Below are 20,918 nucleotides of genomic sequence, written 5' to 3' on the forward strand. Positions count from 1 at the left end.
GCAACACTATAGATCAATAATTTATTCACAAAAAAAAGCTGTTCAACACATGTGCAAATCAGTGTCTGAGGAATACACAGTGAAGCAACATTGTCGCGTTGAGAAACTCCATCTTCTGAAAATGTTCGTGAGTTGAGAAAACTGACAGTGTGTGTGACCGGGAGTGTTCTGGTCCACACTGATGTGTAAAATGCACCACAATGACGAATCCACAAAAAAACTAAATCAACAGCAAGTTAGTTTTTATAGTGTTCATTTGGGGGGGGGGGGGGGCTTCTGAAACATACAACTTGACAATAAATACAAAAACAGTGCAAATGATTTAGGAAAGAAAACAATAAATACGGACATTTTTGTCTGCTAGATTAAAATAAAATTAGATATACATTTGGTATTTGAAAGGTGTAAGAAGTATTATTACAAAGAAACGATCTACCAAAAACACTAATTTCCTTTTATTTTGTACGTTATTTACATAAACAATTGAATAAGTCGTACATAGTTTTAATTAACAGAGAGAGCACTCAGTGTTGTCTTCATGAGTTTGGCCACAGATTCAGTTCTCTAAGGAAAGTTATAATCATATCGTCCCTGGATCGGCTGCAGCATTTTTCCTTCGCTGTGACGCCAACACACTGAGCTGAAAACAAACAAACAAACAAAAAAAACCTCTTTATAAATGTACTACATCTATCAGAAGACATTGATCAAAGCCACATTTCTAAAGTTTCCTCAGGGACTATAACTCAGCCATTTTTGGAGTTATAGTACCGTATCTTCTGGACTATAAGCCGCACTTTCTTTCAGTTGTGTGGCCGGTCATGTGATTCATATTCAGAAGCGTTTGACACCAGGACATCCCACCACCAGATGTCGCTGTATGTTAACGGGACGCTGCCAAACTACCACCCTAAGTTCGATCATGATGCATTTCTGACAGATGCTCCTTTCCTCTAGAGAGTACGGTAGTACCGAAAGACCTTCCCACTTTAGGTCAGTCGGTTTTGAGAATCCCATGTTTCCCTCCAAGATGCTGTTAGCAGATGTTGGAGTAAACCGTGATTTGTTTTTACAGCACAAGACACACTTTTCTATCTATAACTGTCTCACTGGACTGCTCGTACCTGTTGTGTGGCTGAAGTCGCCCTCTGTTCGGATTGTGTCAGGCGTCTCTGGAGGCGATTCGTCTTCTCTTGGTTTTCTGCCAGCTGCCTCTCATACTGCACAAGCACACTCGGAGGAATCAGGTACATGGAGTATCACACAAACTGTTTTGTTTTCAAAGCACATTAACACCACAAAAGAGGAATCATTACAATCCATTACGATAGACCAGGAGTGTCAAATATAAGGAGCATGGGCCAAAACTGACCCGCAAGAGGCGATCCATCAAGCAAACCCACATTTCTTTTTTCAAAGAAAACATTGATTCCCCCCCCCCCCCCCCCGCAAATTTCTTACAAGTAGCAGACTCCACCTGAGATATCAGTGATGCTGCCATGAAAGCTAGATACCTCGTTGCTATAACCTCAGAGCCATGCTGTCAAGGTGAGTTTGTAAAAACCTCCATAATGCAACAGCTATAGGAGAAGGTTTTTTTTTTTTGTTTTTTTTAATAGATATTTCACTTTATTTTGCACCAGAAAGTTTTATCAAAATCGGCTTTATGTTGAGATTGCAGTCATTTTCAGTCATGAATTGTTGGATTTAGTGAAAATCTAAGAATTTTTATCACATATACTCTCCACCACAATAAAGAAAAGCTTTAAAATTTGAATTTAAAGGCTATCATAGCTCTCTAACTTACTGGTCTGACCGACTCAAGATGAAATTGTGCTGTTTGTGGCCCCTCAAATAAAACAATGGTTTGAAACCCTTGGCCTCGACAATCTATTCTGATTCTGAATATTAACCCCAAATTTAAATCCACATTGAAAGACATGCAGAAATACGTAATTCTCTGAGGATTCCTACCGTTTCTAATTCTGAACAAAGACTATTTGCTTCAGTTCATCTAGTTTGAAATGACACATTGACACTGATGCAGTTTGGCCAACAGACTGTGTTTTCGATTATATTGCTGTTTTCAAGACAGTCGCCAGTGAAATGTAGGTCTGGTGTGTAGAAATGTCAAACATGGCTGATTCACAACTAATAAGCGAATGTAGGAAGTTTCCGAGAAATAGCATCGTTTTGTCCTTTTTCCAGTCATTTGTCTGAGCTGTCTGACATTTCCAGAGGTTAACTCTGGCTCAGCAGATTATCGGGTCCCATCATGGAAAACTGCGTCAAAACAAGTACGACGTTATCTCGTAATCCTCTTAGTTTAGCACTCATATTACTAAAGTTAAAAACTGCTCGGTTGCAATACATTTTAGTCCAGGGGCCACATACAGTCAAACTGGAGCTTTATGTCCGACGCCCTGGATTAACAAACAAAAACCACGTCAGTTTTAAAATCTGATGCTTTGTCAAGGATCGCAGATGGAGTCCAAAACCTTTTTTTTTCTTCTCCCCATTAAAAAATTTTTTTAAAAAAAGGTTGTGAACCTGCTCCAGTGTGTCTCACACAAACCTCAGCCGTGGTGATGTGGTCACTTTCAAGCTGCATCTCTAATTCATGCGATCGCTGTTTCTGCCGACTCAGCTCTGCCCTGAAACACACGTAAAGAAAAATATAATAAAAGCACAGCCGCATCTCACACAGAGCAAAAACAAAACCATAATTCAGCTTTTTTTTTCTTCCTTTCTTTCTTTTTTTGCAGGTTTAGTGTTTCCAATACCTGCAGCTGAGGGCAAAACGTCTTGCAGCAGAGTCGATTTTAGTTTTTATCAAACTCTTTGGTGCTCCTCCTTATCTGTGGCTTCATCAACAACAGAGTCCTCAGGTGTTCGGAGTTCATTGACTTGTTTGTGTTTCATATAAATGCGGTTTCGAGTATTAATGTGATGATTTAAAGGAGCCAGTTTATTTAGCAAAAAAGTTTGCATCTTTGATTTGCACACTCATTCTGAGATAAAAAGCTACATTGATCAGCCATAACAATATGACACCCTGCCTGATGTTGTGCACTTCCTCACTGAAGTTTGTGCTGTGGTGTCTGGCATGTTACCAGCACATCCTTCATGCACGTCCACATTCATACTTGTAACACTGCAAACAATGAAATCAATACAGGAGAAAAAAAAAAAGTATCATGGACTGTACGTTTTGTTTCAGGGAGAGTTTAAAAAAACTTTACTGGAAATCCACAGGAACTGCTGACAGATAAACAGAGCCAGAGCTCAACATCTCTTCGGTGATGGTGATGTTCTTAAGACCATTTTGCAGCGGCACAAAGTGAACATGTTTCTTTTCTTCGGGAAGATTGCTTCTTACTTGAGGCTTGTGATTTTAGTTTCGAGGGCCTGAACGAGGTTCTTGGACTCGTCCATCCACCGCTGAGTGCTTTTCTGCTGTGCAGTGAGGATTTGCGTCAGGTCGGCGCTGGAGCTCCGGCTGCTCTCCTCCAGCTCCCTCAGCCGGGCGTCAAGGCTCTGTTCCTTCAGGCTGTACTCCTGCTCCATCTGTGAGACCTGGAGGAGGAGACAGGCGTCAGTGATGAGTTTCCTTTGAGGTCAACACAGAACCGACTGCCCTTAGATCAGTGTAACGCGGAAGTATACATCTGTACAATCATAGTACACTGTGGTCATAAAGGGGTGGATTCGGTCAGCAGCAATATTTCGATGGACTGAAGGTTAAAAGTGACACAGAGGGACCACATACACCCAATTACAGCGCCAGTAAAGCCCAAACTGTTGAGGCAGAATGGAGCCATGCTTTCAAGTTGTTGTCCAATGGCATTTCCCTCTTATCTTTATTTGAAGTAGAGTTTCCAAAGTATTCTGCTATGACCCTCACTGACAACAAATCGATCCTCCCAGACACCGAAACTACTAAACTCTCTCTAATTGTCTCAGGTCAAGTGGTGATGTGTGGTTGTTTTTAGCATTATAATGGTGGATGGAAGGAAGGAAGGAAGGAAGGAAGGAAGACAGACAGACAGACAGACAGACAGACAGACAGACAGACAGACAGACAGACAGACAGACAGACAGACAGACAGACAGACAGACAGACAGACAGACAGACAGACAGACAGACAGACAGACAGACAGACAGACAGAAAGAAAGAAAGAAAGAAAGAATGGAAGGAAGGAAGGAAGGACGGACGGACGGACGGACAGACATCCTTAATTTGTTCCACAATAGGGACATTTGCATAGTGAGAGGAGCTAGTGGACAGTAAAAAATGGAAGAGTAGCAAAATAAAAGAATATGAACAATAAATAAGTATGTAACACCATAACGACAACGGCAGTAAAAATATTACACTCTTATAATTTGGACTAAATGTTATATATAATGTCTGCCTGTGTTTTAACTGGTTTTGCACTAAAGGTTGTAGAGTTGCTTGTATCCACACACATTCGTACAGGCTCTCTTTGAAGAGATCCTATTGTCTGTTCATCTTTTGTTACTTTGCTGGTTGCACATAAGCTATACTGAACAACACTGCTCCCGAAGGTCATCAGCGGTACTACTCGGCCTGCACATTTAGCATTGAGCATCTTTTGGACTGACTAGTTGCTAACTTGCCTCTTGTTTTGCCTTCTTTTGGACCAGCAGGGAAGTCTTTCGTAAGTCGTCCATCTCCCGGCGGAGCTGCATGTTCTCCTGCTGCAACTGCAGCCGCTCCTCACTCACGCGGATGCCGTCGTCTCGGGCGGCAGTGAGGGCGCCCTGCAGCCGCCGCACTTCCTCCTGACAGCGCGACAGCTCCTCGCTGTAGCTGCAGGCGGACGGAGCGATCAGAGGCAAGCCAATCTTCCTGAACACGTACAACTTAAACGTTACGTTTCACTTACTCCAGCTCCATTTTTTTGAGCTTGCTCTGGGTGCTCTGCAGCGTGAGGTTCAGGTCTGATCTCAGCCTCTCTGCATCCAAACACCTCTGATGAAGGGCATCGATCTTCCTGAGCTCCGGCTCTGCGCGGCCCTCCTTATACACCTCAAACAAGAACACCGCAGCCAATGTTAGGAGAATCAGCAGAACAGCCTGAACTCATTCATAAAGTAATACATTCAATAAAGTCCACATCAAGTTTAGGCTACGTCTTTCTTCTTCTTTGATACCTTCTCCAGTTCCTCTTCGACGGCTTTTCTCTCTCGCACAGACCTTTGAATGTGAAACTCTTTATCTGCACACTCCTATAGAAAACGAGAGTCAGAAAGAGAAGAAACTAAAGGAGAATTTAATGATCTTCTGACAGGTCAGGATCTCACCATCTGCAGAGCAGACAGCTCCTCCGCCATTCGCTGGATCTGATCGTTGCACTGTTTACGTGCATTCTCGACCTGTTGAAGACAAAAATCACAAAGCTCACATTTGGTACTTTCATTTTGTAAAAGTCAACAGTATATCAGGCTTGAGTTTTTCTTTTCTTTTTAGCATATACTTGATGAAAAACAACACTTGATTCAGAAATCTGCTTAATTTAGGTTGAGTGACGAGAGGAATATTTTAGATTTACACACTTGAATGTGCAATAAAATTTAAATTACAGCATGATAAAAATCTAAACTCTTTAATTCTCTAAAAATCTTTACTTTTCAGGCAGTAAGACAATAATCTCACTTGTACAATTGATTAAATTAAGATATTACAGCAGGGGGAAAAATACCTCATTTGTGATGAGTAATAAAATGCAAATGAAACGCCTTAGTACAAAAACAGGAGTAAAACGTATTGAGTTTATTTTTCCACATGTGATCTGAGAGAAGAGATTCACGATTGCCTTTTGGAGAAAATCTCACCTTATTCAACACAAATAAATACTGCAATGACATATTTAAACACAGAAAAGAAACTAAATCTAAGTCTATTTGTGAGGGGGAGTGCCGACACTACACCACCTTGTAGCTCTTTAACACCGACTCAGTCCTGTGAAGATTGTCATGGGGTGGGTAAACATACTTAATTTCAGTTGTTGCATGCGTTCCAACAGCCTTAACACAAACTTATTATTCTTAAGCAACCAAACATCCAGTAGAGCCAAACTGGTAAACAACAGCAGTGTGGAATAATGATCTGTAATGCATGACCTTGTTCTGTTTGTTGTCAAACACAATATCAGACATATTTTCCAGACAGAAACTCTTTGGGGATTGTTTCGTTTCCACGGAAAATAATTAAATAAACTCAGTGCTCTCATCCTTGACACGTACTTGCCATGTTAAATCCATTTCCTTGCTGTCCGTATTTAGAATAATTTCAAACCCTCAATGTTTATATTTTATTGTGTACATTTGTTGCTTTTTTTCTTAATTGACCTGATTCATAGACGTTCTCACTCAACAAATACCCCGTCAACGAGAAGACGGTGTACCTATAGTGTTTTCTTTAAAGTTAAGTCTGAAAAGTGAAACACTGTGCACATAAATGTATTCCTGGAAACTGCAGCCGTGGTTCACAATCACAGTGAAGCCCTCAGATACATCTGAGGTCTGACTACCAATTGTAAGCAATCCGGGCTTAATTATTCATTACACATGCTTATCTCCACACTGAATGGCTTCAAATGAGGATGAGGGGGAGAGAGGAGATTAAGGTGAATAAAGTGTCTCACTTTGGCTCCAAACTCAAACTCAATGACAAAACCACCTGCGAGCTAAAAAGCAAATGCATGAATCTTCCGCATCAATAGTTACACTCGGAGAAAAGTGCGTTTGTCGAAGGCCAGCTAGAGACTTAGATGACACCCAGAGCTTCAGTCACACTGTGCAGCATTAAAGGGATTAAAGTCGATGAAGAAGTCTTGTTAATAGAGCATTAATCAAATGTCTCAGCCTGAGGTTACGCAGGGTGAAAGAGCAGTGGTTTGCTTCGGGATTAACGCTTCATCTTTAAAAAAAAAAAAAAAAAAAAAAAACACTGCGGCGCCGCACGACTGCTACAGTCGGAGCTTGTGCCTTCATGCAGGACTAATTAGAAATCAGAAAGTCTGTGGTTTCTGTAATTTTTAGGATTGCCATTTGAGAATGGAGGCAGACAGCGTTGGCACTCCACACTCTTGCGTCATCCTCTGCTTTTAAGTAGTAATGTGATTTCTTCAGCAGGGGCTTCAAAGCAAATTTTAGTCACACACAGATCAAATTAGGTGGCGGGCGATTAGCCGAGACATTGATTCAGCCCGTTAGTGACTGTGCACCTCTTTCCTGGTGCGGACCGCGGCGTCCTGGATCAACTGCCTCATGGCCTCCTTCGTCTTCTCCAGCTCGTCTGCCTTCTGTTTCTCCCTCAACTGAACCTGAGGGGAGGAACGTGAAGAAGAAACAGGTACACATATCAGCGGGCAAAGCTCTGCGGCGCTGTTGAGGGATGTGAGGACTTGTCAGGAGATGGTGCAGCTGAACAGACTGAGGGAAAGACTTGGGATGAAAGACCTGGTGTTTCTGCAGCGCGGCTTCTTCTGCCATTTGAACACTCTCGCGGACTTTTGACAGGGCATCATACTTCTCCTCCTCCAGGGTGGAGTAACGTGCCTGGAGTTCCCCCACCTTTCTCTCCCAGACAGTCGTCTCTCTGCGGGCTGCATCGGCATCCTGCGAAGCAGCTTTCAGCCTGGTGGCGGAGACATGAGGAGCAGACTGGTGTTTAGCAGTGTTGCTCAGGCCCTGTTTACACAATGTCTCAAATGAATTTGCATCCTTTTTTTTTTTTTTTTTGTGTTTTCGTTTAAAAAAAAAAAAGTTTCACGTTGACACGGCAACGTTCTGAAAACAATTTCTACAGAAATGGCAGAAACATTGAAAACAATGTAGTTTTCATGTTGGGACACTAGTAGACACTGTTGATAGTTTTTGTAATGAGACCACGCACACGTCGAGAACAATATGCTACATTAATAATGGCGAGTACATGGACAATCGTATGGAAATACGAGGAAGTTGGATTGCGATTACAGGAGACTCAACGACAAAACTAAAATATGGACTGGGAGTCATGGAGGCCAAAATGTCTGTTATTGTCTATCTCCCCGCACATGTGCCGAAGAACTATTTTCCACGGCTGTGGTGTGTGGAAATACGTAGCAGCATTTTACGCCGCCAACAAGGAGACGGGCGCCGAGCGTTTTCAGAAAGTCCAGTTTTCGCTGTCTACATGGGGATGGAGCCAAATAGTTATGTTTTCAGTGGCTCCAAGCACCACTGTTATGTAAACAGACACTTAAAACACAACAAACGTTTTGGATGTTTACTTGAAATTGTTGCCGTGCAAACAGACCCGATTTCAAATGGTGATTTCAAGTTCGATTACACAATCGATTACACGATTAGATAGCTGCCTACTGCTCTGATGAGAAATTCAGAATGAGCTCACCGGGACTCGAGTTGGCTTAAGGCTGCCTGAAGCTGCTGGAGCCGCCTGTCTGCTGCGTCCTCTCGGCCCTGAGCTTCAGCCACATCCTCCTCCTGGACACACATTCACAGACACGCACAGATGAAGTCCTATATGTCCTCAGAGCTTAATTGACAAACCCTTTAAGTCCTGAATTAATTGAAACTGCTGTTTGAGCTGCTGAAGCTCAACAAACGATCGACAAAAGTTCTATTTTTTTTATTTCAAACTTTGTTTTCTTCTCTTACCCGTCTCTGCATCCGTTCCTGGACGCTCTGCAGGAGCTTGGTCATCTCATCCACTTTAGCTGTGGCCGTCCTCAGTTCAGCTTTAGCCTGTCTGCAACCGGGATGGAGGGTTCCAACATTAACTGAAATTCTTGGTGTTTCTCAATGAATGAGAACATCATTGAAAAGTTGATTCATTTCAGTGAGGCAAGAGTTTTGTTTGCTGTGAGCCATCATCATCATGATTTAAAACAATGTATGATGAATCTATATGATGGATCAAGTTTCTCCTTTTGTATTGAGTCACTGAAACAGAATAGTTATCGCTTTATAATTGTCCATCTGAGGACCAACAGAGAGACAAGACAATGCACATTCATATAGAGACAATTAGAGCCCCAATTAATAGCAAATGAATGTTTAGTTTTGTTGACTGTGGGAGAAAACCCACACATAAACAGAGACAGCAACAAAACTACTTATAAATGCCAACCAGCTGTTGGTTGGAGTTCATAATTACCAGATGGGTGGAAGTGCGTCAAACAAGCTCATTTGCTGTTAATTTGTAGTTCAATGTGTGTTTATGTGCTTGTTTTTACAGTTTTTGACTTTATTTGAGCTTTAAGGGCTATTTATTGCAAATGTATGCTATGAAGATCATTATTTCCCAAAACACTGAATTCTAGCTTTAAAATAAGTTTAATTTCAAAATTAGCATATCAAGGGTAGAAGAAAATAGAATTTCCGTGCCATCCCCATCCCAAATTCAGTGGTGATTCTCCATACGTCTTCAGCCTTCTGGGACCCGCATAAAATATTATTGGTAGAATTACGAGCCTGCATTAAGAGGTACAGGAGAGTCAAGTGTCTGGGTTATTAACCAAAAAACCTTGTCACTTCTCAAAAGCTCAAAATCCATCCGCAATGAAAAACTAATTTAGTTATAATGTAAAAACTATTCAGATGCCACTGTAGTCACACTTCAACAAGTCATGTTACATTTTCACTGAAAGCTTAGTGAGTTCATTTGCTGCCCTCTTATTCTGTGAGGTTTGACAGCAGTTCAAGTTTACCGAGGATTAGGGTTCGAGAAGCACTTGTACATTTATCATTTTCTAAAAAAGGCAGCTCATCAAACCCACAATAACATTTCAAGGATTATTCGAAAATGATCCAGATGAAATTTTATTTAAAAAGTTGAAAAGAAACATCATGTATCTCCTGCAGTATTCCAATGTAAAATATTAATTTACAGACGGGTAGCTCAGTGGTTAGTACCGTCATCTACAGCAAAGAAAAGCTTAGATCAGGGGTGTTAAACAAATTTTACTTAAGCGGCCACATTGGGCCCAATTCCATCTTGACAGGGTACCGGTACTGGTACCATAGTGCTAAAATAACCTTTAAATTTAAACTTTAAGGTTTTTCTTCCTTGTGGTGCAGAGCATATGTAATGAAAAGATTTATATTTTAACAAAGACAAACAATTACTGCTGTGAACGAGTACAATCTCAACAAAAAGTCAATTTTAATGAAGCCTTCTGCTGCAAAATACAGTGACATGTCCAAAAAACCTCTCTTATAGCTGTTGCATTATGGGTGTTTTTACAAACTCACTCTAACAGCATGGCTTCGAAGCTAGTTTGATAGCAACGAGGTAGAGAGCTTTCATGGCAGCATCGACGGTATCTCAGTATTGTTGTTGTGTTCACTCCGTTTATTAATTGTGTTCAAATATAATTGTATCCCATGAAAGGTAAATGTTTTACCATTTCCTTGGTGGTATGGCAGGGCCGTGTTGGAGCCTCTTGTGGGCTGGGTTTGGCCCACGGGCCTTATGTTTGCCACCCCTGGTATCTGGCCTTTCTGAGAGGCGTTTGCATGTTCTCCCTCTGGGTTTCTGTGGTGACTCGAACTTCCTTTCCAGTTAAAAAATGTGCACTTAAGGGTTATTTTCTGACTCTAAGCTGAATTTAAATGCGAGTGTGTTCTGTTTTTCACTCTGCCTTACCCAGATGTTCGCTGGAAAAGGACCTCCACCTCTGGGGCCGTATATATCAAGCGTCTTAAGAGTGCCATTTTACTCTTAAGTCCTGAGAACGTTCTGAGAGCAGAAGGATGTCCTGGCTTTGTTTCATGACGAGCAGCTGATCAAACTGTATCGATCAGACCGGCACCTTTTTTTCTAGTGTAACGAAACTTTCTGTAATTTCTGGACTATAAGCCGCTACTTTTTTCACACGCTTTAAACCCAGAAGCTTAAACAATGACGCTAATTTGTGGATTTTTATGAGTAAACGAGCTTCATGCCGATAATACATGCGTGATGCGTTCATGTGCATCACGTAACACTCCGTCGTTGCGCAGCGTCCTCCTCAGAGGAAAATCTACAAATACTATCAACAGAGAAAAAACTCAGTGTTTATTTTTTTTTTGCAGTAACTCACTTGCCCTCTCTCCCTCTCTCTTTCCCTCCCGTCCATCGCCCCACCACGGAATCCGTGATTTAAACTTTTTTCTTAAAAAAATCCCCCAAAAAACCAATAAAACAAGGAAACATTTATTTTTGATTCATTGCCAATATTTTTCACATTATTTTCTAGATTATTGCCAAAATATACACTCCCATTGTACATTTAAATATTTCTAAGATATTTCTTTATTTTTAGAAAAGGAATTCCCTTCCGTGATTGGTCATTTCTATGGACACTGAAGTGACGTCACCTAAAACTCCATTTACGACACATAATACTGTCCTAATTCATCTCTGAGAGTGACACTTAACATTCAGTCCTCCACGTTCAGCTTTCAGCAAAGAATTTTTTTACTCATAAGTCAACTCTCGGCAGGGTTCATAGGAGTAATTCTAAGAAGCTTGATGAATACGGGCCATGAACTACTCGTTTGGATGAAGCAAATATAGACGATAGATGGAGGATTTATACAATTATGATCAGAATGAGTCAATTTTTCTTCAATAGACTGTATTTAAAATGAAAGTGCCGACATAGTCTCTTTGAGGCCAATATAAACCACAATGCTACTGTTTTGCATGACCTATTCACTAATAAAAAACGAATTTGGGGTTTTTACCTAAAAAATATTCCCAACACACTGGTCTAGAACAGGACTCTATGAGGTATTCCGTTACCTGAGCTGGCTGTGGAGCTCCTCCATCTCTGTGCTCTGCTCGGTCACCGTCTTTAGGAACTGCTGGTTCGTCTGCGTGTGGCACGAGAGACAAGAATCCCATTTGTGTGGCATTATTCCAAAAACACGCAGCTTCAACTTCAACTCCTAACCAACTCCCTCCCAAAAGTTCTCTCTGCAAACTCCCCGTGTCCTTTTAGAAACACACCCGGAGGATCCCGTCAGTCACTCGTTACTACAGAGTCGTTCTCACATGCAGGCGCTGAAAGGACGGCTCGCTTAAACAGGAAAAGAAGGGAAAGCCGGCGGCTGGCCCTGCCATTAAAAATGCATTAGAGGGATAGTGTTACTATACTATTCCTACACACGGCAAACGTGTGTGTGCACCTGTGTTTTTAAGATGAAGAAAACAAACCAACACACCTCTTTACTGATCAGCCAGAACATTAAGACCACTGACAGGTGATGTGATGTGATGTGATGTGATGTGATGTGAAAGGCAGCAAGTGAATATTTTGTCCTCTAATTTGATCTGTTAGAAAACGTAAAAAGGGCAACAGTAAGATATTAAACAAGTCTGACAATGACTGGGTTGCAATGTTCCCAGTCTGCAGTGGACAAAATCTATCAAAAGTGGCCCAGAATCTACTAAAACTAGTCCAAGGATGAGGAAAATGGTGAACCAGTTCACAGGTTCATGATCTGCCTGATGCAGAGTGAAGTCTGAGCTGCGTGTTCTGGTCCAAACGACGTGCTGCTGTGGCTCAAACTACTCCAGAGGACGATGCTGGATCAGACAGAAAGTTCTCACAATACACAGTGTGTTGGCGTTCATTGGATGTGAGGCTGCAAAGCTGTAGAGCAGTCAAGGTGCTCCAATGATCACTATTAAATGAGGCAGAAACGGGCATAATTGTCTCAAAACTGGAACACAGATTGTTTCTTTCTTACACATGACACCAGGATGCATTAAAGTGAAGAGCGCAGGCTGACTGAGGTAGTGTGATGCTTTAGGAAATGTTATGCTGAGAATCACTGGGTTCTGTTATCTATGTGAGGATGTTACTTTGACTTGTTCCACCCACGTGAAAGCAGGCCTGCAGACCACGTGCACCTTTTATTGGAAATAGTATTGCCTGGTGGCAGTGGCTTGTTTTCTGCTCAAAGAGGCTACGAAAACATCAAAAATGGGTCAGGAATTCAAGAGAAGTGAGGTGATGACTCGTTTCAAGTGAAAACGGATTGTTTTTGCATTTTGGTTTCAGAAAAGTTTCTCGTGTACACTGCAGCATTTTGAAAACAATGTTCCATCTGCAAGACAATGGCAGAAATACTGAAAACAATGACATTTTCATGTTGGGTCACTAGTGGGTGCCGTTTGTTTTTGTCATGAAACTACACACACACATGCATTCAAAGAACAATATGTTATTATAAACATTAACAATAGGAGTACACCGACATTCGTATGTACAGACGACCAAGTTGGATTGCTATTACGGTGACTATAAGTCCCAGGAGTATACTCTCCAGGGACTTGGAAACACTCCAGAAAGTCTCGTTTTGCCTGTCTACAGGGGGACAGAGCCCGAGTGATTTTGAAAAGTTCTATCTTGGGAGACGTTTTCAAATATAACTATGCACCATTGTCGCATGAACGGACACACAAAACACAACAAAAGCTTTGTGGTTTCACTTGAAATCAATGTCCTGTTAGTCGGCCTTAATATATCTGCTGCAGGTGGTTGTAATGTTACGGCTGATCGGCGTACACATAGTATATGAAGTTGAGCCACACTCGGGTCAGAGGTCTTTCTTAAACAGTCCTGTGTTAAATCATTAGTGGCTGCAGGAAAAACAAAAAAAAGACAGCGGCGAGCTGAAAAAAAAAAGAGAAAGAAGCTAAGGTAGTTAGAGGATTACCGAGTGAGCTGACAGTTCATTATACACACAGACAGCTCTGGCGCACTACCAGAGTGATTCAGGAAGCGATTTGCTTAGTTACAAGATTAATTATTAAAGCAGAGTTCACTTCAGAGGAGTGCACTGCATTTTCATCCCACGGCTAATTGGGACGCTGTAATTTAGCATGCTTTCAAATGAGCATCACCTACCAATTCCAGTTTCTGATTGGCCACTTGAAGTTTGTATGTGTGCTGCTGGAACTGAAGAAGCTGATCCTGTGATGGAGGGAGAGAAAAAAAAGGAAAAAAAAAAAAAAGGTACATTCAATAAAAGTTAATTGCCAGTAATTACCTTGTGCTTAAATGAAGTATTAAGTGAGGCCAAACTGCCCTAATTGACCCCATTTCTATGATAAGAGCTCCACCTAGTGCTGAAGGGCTGATGTTGGAGTAAAGTGCCGGCACTGCATGTTAATGTGGGAGCGGCGAACCTTCAGCTGCAGTTTCTGCGAGTCGTGCGTCTGTCCGTCAGAGACGTTCCTTTGGTAGATCTGCTGGAGGCGATCCAGCTCCTGGGCTGCCGTTTGCCACAGCTCCATGGCCTGCACCCGCTCCTAAACACACACATATATCCACCCACATGAAAACACACACACACACACACACACACACACACACACACACACACACACACACACACACACACACACACACACACACACACACACACACACACACACACACACACACACACACACACACACACACACACACACACACACACACACACACACACACACACACACACACACACACACACACACACACACACACACACACACACACACAGTCAGACGTCTGTGCTCACCCTTGCTTGAAAGTAAAACTGCTTTCTTAAGCAGACACTGATGACGAGGAGAATACCAAACATCTCTCGACATTCGATTGAGAGAGAAAACACCTCTTCATCAATGAGGAATGATGCCTTGTAACCATCACATTTTCTATCTTGTTAGCAGTGAAGTGAGTCACCACCGAAGCCACACGTGACTCGGGTCTTGTTCGGGGTGAGTTATGAGAGTGTGCAAATACTGCAACTACAGGATGAGTCAAAAGGAGTTATGAGTGGAGGGAGCCGCTTGGGCTGATGTCACTTTATAGCTCGGAGATTTAAAGCCATCCATCTTATCATCTGTCTTCTATATGGCTTTATTTCAGAGAGTCTCAGAGCGGCTGCAGAGCCTAATCGAAGGTGAAGGCTTGTCTACACCCTGGTCAGGTTCTTCACACGGCCAAGACACTCACATTCACACTTATGAGCAATACAGAGTCAACAATTCATCTAATATGTGAGATTTTGCACTGAAGTAGAGAGAAGCTGGAGAAAACTCATGGGAAGCATGTAGACTCCACACAGAAGGGCCCAAAACTGAAAACGGACCTCCTTAAATAATAATTTCACTTTTTCCTACTTCTTTTCAGACATATTGAATTAGATATATGTGTGAAAGTATGTCTTTTTAGATAGGTGTGTTGTGTGTATGCTTGGATATAGATTATTTCTTCGATGTACCATATTTTGCGGACTATGGAACGCACCTGAATATAAGCCGCACCCGCAAAATTTAAAAAGAAAAGCAAAACAAAAAAAGCACATATATAGGCCGCATTTGACTATAAGCCGCAGGTGTCCACGTTGTAACGGGGCAGGAATTTCACTGCGGGAATACGGGGATTGCTCATATTTCCATCAATTCCTGCAAATCTGTCTGTCATAGTGCTGGAAATTCCTGCACACAGTGTTGTGTGAATATTGTATTGCCCACCTGCTGTCTACCTGATCCAACAGACAGAAAATGTTCTTTTAATATGTGTTCATGAGTTACCTGACAGAGAGAGAGAGAGAGAGAGAGAGAGAGAGAGAGAGAGCGAGAGAGAGAGAGAGAGAGAGAGACAGACAGGGAGGCACAGGGAGTGGGAGAGAGACAGAGAAACAGAGGGGGGCACAGGGAGAGAGGGAGGGAGAGAGAGAGGGGGGGGCAGAGAGCGGGAGAGAAAGAGAGAGACAGGGAGGCACAGGGAGTGGGAGAGAGAGAGACAGAGAGGCACAGGGAGTGGGAGAGAGAGAGACAGAGAGAAACAGAGGGAGGCACAGAGAAATACAAAATCATCGAGGGTTTTCGCTCTGTTGATAAAGCCTTTTATCAGTTATTTGCTGATGGTGATTCCGGGGAGGAAGATTTCTCAGCCACGGAGTCCAGCAGGGCGGCGTTTCATGATTCACCTGAACGCATCACTCACGGCCATCATCAGGAGTTCCAGCCCACGGAAAGCAGCACAAGACGAGGTCACGAAGAGCAGAAATATCACTTTTAGGGCACGTTTTGGAGAAGCAAAGGCTCAGAAGAGCACAAACCTACATGCAGAAGTAGAATCTGGCGGCATGAAGCCCGCTAACCCGTAAAAATCCATAAATTAGCAGCGTCATTGTATAAGGCGCAGGGTTCAAAGCATGTGAAAAAAGTAGAGGCTTATAGTCCAGAAACACACACACACACACACACACACACACACACACACACACACACACACACACACACACACACACACACACACACACACACACACACACACACACACACACACACACACACACACACACACTCCTGTTGTCTGCTTTCTGATGTCATACAGGGAATAAAAGTTATGGTTCTAGGAGGCATGCATGCAAAACACGGTCAGCTGCAAAAGGATAAGAGTCACAGGGGTAAAGGCTCTGGACATTTGTTACGTTTTGTAGAACTTTCCAAAAAGAAAAACTTACCCGAAGAAGGTCTCGGAAATTATGGAAAAAGATTGATGAGCATCTCGGCCAAGTTTCAAATCAAGAACACAGATGTTCTTTGTTACAAGTGTTTAATATAAATGAAATGATGAATTATTATGATTTAAATGGGGAAATGAGGCTACAATGACACGAGCATGTTCAGATTAACTAATTGACGAATTGATCTGCTCGTTTCTGCTGCCTACTCGTCTTCTGCACGCACACACATCAATAGACATCAATCACGCCGGTGCCATTTCAAAATACATGGAGCCCCCCCCCCCCCCCCCCCCCCCCCCCATCCAGAGATGTCAAACATGCCCACAGAAGTTTAGCTTTGAGCCGTTGTATGATGAGCTTGTGAGTTCAATAACTCCCTGCAGCCATCAAACGGCAGATTTGAAGAGAGAGGGGAGCAGCGCAATTTCACTCGCGTCACACGGAAACTGCAACCTAATTACCTATTGAATAATCATCAGTTAAGTACCTGCACATGTCAATCAGAGACGTATTAACTGTACCAGACATCAAACCTTTATTTGTAGATTTATTGCTACACTCCAGATATGCGCGCTCATGTCATCAGAGCGATTCCCAGTTAATAAGGTGAAACGAAGGTCAGAGAAAAGAGCTTTCAGACAATTAATTTACAAATTAATTTGATCTGTTGTGTGAATATGAATGTGATATTAGTCAGCTATGATTATAGTGCTCCTGTTTCGCAGCTCTTATTGATTTTCAGTTCCGATTTTTTTTAAGTGTTTCTATCAATTTTATTGCCGTTTCTTAAATGTTTTATGTTGCTGCTTTTAGCCTATATTGTTGTTTTTAGCACTTTGAGATTGACAAATGTAAAGTATAATACAAATATAATATAATACATTATCATTATTAATATTATTATTATTATTATTATAGCTCAATTAAGTGTCATCACAGTATACTTATACCCTGAAACTGATTTATTTTTTAAGTCATGGTCCTTCTGATGATAGAAAAATATACTATAGTGTAAGTTTCGAGGTGACCTACGACATCACAGAGCATGAAAACAGTTGATAGAGAGGTAGCAAGTTAGCAGGGCAGACAGATGACAATGGACCGTTTTTACAGTAATTAGTCTTTTCACTTCTTATGTTGGACGTATGTGTTGTTTAATTTCCAGATCAGAACACCTCTCCACATACTTCCAAGCACGACCTTCAATCACATTGTCTGGGCGAGTTATTCCAACCCGGAAAAGTCACATTTCAATCAAGGTAACGTGTTCACGTGTACTTTTATAGTCCAATTATAGTCGCACAAACGCAATATCATTTTTTTGGGGGTGGAGTACTGAATAAACTGCAGTGGTGTACAGACCTGCTCAGACAGCTGGACCTGCTCTTGCAGGTTCTTGATGACGGTATCTTCCTCCAGTGTGCTGCCCTCCACTCCTGAAGACGTGGGCTGAACATGAAGCTGCTTCTCCACAGTCTCCCTCAACTCTGTGTGCAACCTGCAAGATGTGGAAGGCACTGGCAATCAGTGCTGACAGGTCCATCTGAATCGCTGAATCTTTGAAATGGTAAATACTTTTTGATTATATGAAACAATCTTAAATTTCAACCAGTGTGATTGAGCTTCCTGTTTTGAGGATCAAAACTTTTTTCCATACCTTTCATTTTCTTTGACAACTGTCTCCAACTTCACTTTGACGTCCGCCATCATGGCCTGTTGATTCACACCAAGAAACTTTGAATTTTGATGTTTCAACATTTCTGAGGTTATTTGTTTTGGGGTTTTTTTGTTTTGTTTTTTTTACCTCATATTTCTGAAGCTTTTCAGTCATCTCATCGATGTGCCGATCATACTCCGCAATCAGAGGAGCCATTAAACTGCACAAAGCACAAAAGCACCACGACGTCACAGGTGGGTAAAAAAGAAACATTTTGGTCTCCAGAATAAGAGATTTTTGTTGAACTGACCCTCGATCAGAGATCCAGGGAGTGGGAGACTCCGTCCGCCTCATCTCTTCAACCTTTCAAACAGAGAGAGACATTTTTCAAAAATAAAAACAGCAACGAAGAGACTATTCGAACAGAAAACACAAAGACAAAAAAAAGGTAAATAACTAGCAGATACATTTTTTTTTATTATTTATAAATTGTTCATGTTTGCAAAACACGTATGTAGATAAAGAAATTATCAATCAATAAGAGAGATGAGGAATTACGATATTGGCTTACAATCAGAATTAAATGATTGAATAAATAATAATTATGAAAATATACTTATTTAATTCAACTAAACAAAATACATTTAAAACTACTACAGACAAAATAAATGTTTTAATTTTGAAGAAGAAAAACACGTAGTTATTGGTTCTTCGCTACCGCCTTGAAAAGATTAGAAATCACTTTCAAGAACAGTGAAAAGAAATTATCACAAGAGTACTACTGAAGTTGCCACATTATTGAACTGAAATTCTTCGAGGATTCTTCATCTTTATACATTTCACGATTATCTCGTCGTACCTGAGCTGCTGTGGACTGAGCCTGTTGTCCACGCTGATAACGGCTGAGAACAGAATTCAATCTGTTTACTAAAAAAAAAGAACAGCAGACACACATTCATATTAGACAGCATATCATATTTCATCAAACTGGACAAAGGCTGATGTTGAAAAACATTGTCATATGAATAACAGTCACTCAATTAATTAGTAGAAGAAAGAAATTACACAATGTGTCACAATCGGTCCGCATTCATTTAGATTGCGAAAACCCTTAAAATGCACTTAATAAAAGCAACCTAACCCACAGTTCTTAAAACAAAGCACTCCAAAAAAGTGCATCGAGTCGTTTTCTCAACTGGGTTAGAGTTAAAAACCATAACAGCAAAATATCCAGTTATTTAATAATTGAATGATTTAAACGCGTTAGAAATATTATATCAAAACTAATTATCTAATGAAAAGGTGTTACTAAATCACATATATTTTTTAATAGTTAATTCTATATAATATAATAAGGGATAATCGTGATTATGGAAGGATATTATTCTAAATATCACAAATAATTATCGATACATTTATTCTATTACAATACCCAACATAGACCTATGTTTGGTGTTCATTAATAGGTAATGTTAGACAAAATCAAAAAACATAATACATAGATTACTTTAAATATTCATATATACATTTCACGAGCACAGAAATGTTGAGGAGAATTAAAAAGATTTTCTGGTTTTTTTTAAGATCTTCCACAAGTGCATTCACTTCACACAAGCTTTCAACCATAACAACAGATAAAACATGATTTATAAGCAAACAGAAGGATACAAACACAACTTATGCAAAAATATATTGAGTATTATTCTTTTCATATGTGTATAAAACAGGTCCCATATTTTTAAAAATTGACTGTAGCCTGTCAGAATCAGACATTAAACAAGTCAATGTGATGGATAGGGAGTATTATGTGGGAAAACAAGACATATGTATATGACATACACACACACACGCACACGCACAGACATATGGGATTTTCTTGTTTTTTTGTGTGTGCCTGTAGTTTGAACAACAAAATAAAAGCAACCCTGTTGAAAAACGAACATATAAAACCCTAACAAAAATAGTGTCGGAAACAAAAGAAAAATATGGTGATTGTGGACATGATGCCAATTTTCAGTATGATTTAGATTTTTTTTTAACATTCCCCATATATCTTTTTTTCTTCTTAAAAGATCTCAATCTTCTGCACCAGTGGAGATTATAAAACGAAATGATTTAGTTGAAATGAAATTAGTTAGTAGTAAACATCTACGTGAGAGAAAAGGACGTTCATACCTTCATCACGCAGAAACTCCAACTCTGCATCCATCCTGAATGTCTGGTCGGAATGAAAGACAAATAATCTGTAATGGCAAAACCAGATGACGAGCAGAGATAAAGACGAAAAGGTAATCTCCGTGTAACTATGCGGAGAGATTGATGTGAAGCAACCCGATACATTTGCAGTAAGCGGGTTTAAATACTCTCCTTCTACACTGCATTCATTCAGCTAACGACCATAAAAAGCAGTAAAAACACGTTTAAATGGCTTTGACAGAGAGTTAGCTTACAGTCGTCACCTGTGGTTACCAGCTAGCGCTGATAGCATTGGCAGCTAATCAACAACTAATCACTTCAACCTGCGAAATACGGATCCAAACACGTTTCCGATAAAAGACGATACTTGTAAACCATGTAAGCCAAACGTGTCGTGCTTAGTAGTGAACGAAAATGAGAGTTATGAAGTGTTTTTACTGGTTTTGTTGCTTCCGCCGCGAAGTTTGAAAATAACAATAACAACCAATGACAACAGAGAGGTGTCCTGCTCAA

At 40.9% G+C, this 20,918-nt stretch overlaps 1 protein-coding gene across 2 annotated transcripts; it reads right to left on the reverse strand.

Annotated features, from left to right (window-relative positions):
- On the reverse strand, positions 1 to 20,906 carry sclt1 (sodium channel and clathrin linker 1). Of its 2 annotated transcripts, none has more exons than XM_080464072.1 (22): positions 20,844 to 20,906; positions 20,385 to 20,427; positions 19,069 to 19,136; positions 18,520 to 18,572; positions 18,357 to 18,429; positions 18,210 to 18,265; positions 17,915 to 18,050; positions 14,217 to 14,339; positions 13,936 to 14,001; positions 11,823 to 11,893; positions 8,693 to 8,783; positions 8,427 to 8,518; positions 7,490 to 7,667; positions 7,255 to 7,353; positions 5,330 to 5,401; positions 5,180 to 5,254; positions 4,912 to 5,054; positions 4,643 to 4,835; positions 3,380 to 3,576; positions 2,576 to 2,654; positions 1,125 to 1,220; positions 1 to 640 (listed from the first exon to the last, which is right to left on the reverse strand). In XM_080464072.1, exons 2-22 carry the CDS (start codon positions 20,416 to 20,418, stop codon positions 581 to 583), a joined length of 2,055 nt encoding a protein of 684 aa, XP_080320198.1. In that variant the 5' UTR covers positions 20,419 to 20,427; positions 20,844 to 20,906; the 3' UTR covers positions 1 to 580. The 2 variants fall into 2 exon arrangements, with proteins under 2 accessions (XP_080320198.1, XP_080320197.1); XM_080464071.1 differs by lacking the exon at positions 20,844 to 20,906 and adding an exon at positions 20,669 to 20,765 and having other exon boundaries at positions 20,385 to 20,452.
- Between the last annotated feature and the right edge of the window lie 12 nt (positions 20,907 to 20,918).

Source organism: Lipophrys pholis, assembly GCF_963383615.2.
Source record: "Lipophrys pholis genome assembly, chromosome: 5".
Taxonomy (NCBI): Eukaryota; Metazoa; Chordata; class Actinopteri; order Blenniiformes; family Blenniidae; genus Lipophrys; species Lipophrys pholis.

Coding starts and splice junctions, on each gene's coding strand:
- sclt1 (XM_080464071.1), bottom strand. CDS start 20,697: ATGCTATCAGCGCTAGCTGGTAACCACAG. Junction 18,573..19,068: donor CTCAGTCCACAGCAGCTCAG/GTACGACGAGAT, acceptor TCTGTTTGAAAG/GTTGAAGAGATGAGGCGGAC. Junction 5,255..5,329: donor AGCTGTCTGCTCTGCAGATG/GTGAGATCCTGA, acceptor CGTTTTCTATAG/GAGTGTGCAGATAAAGAGTT.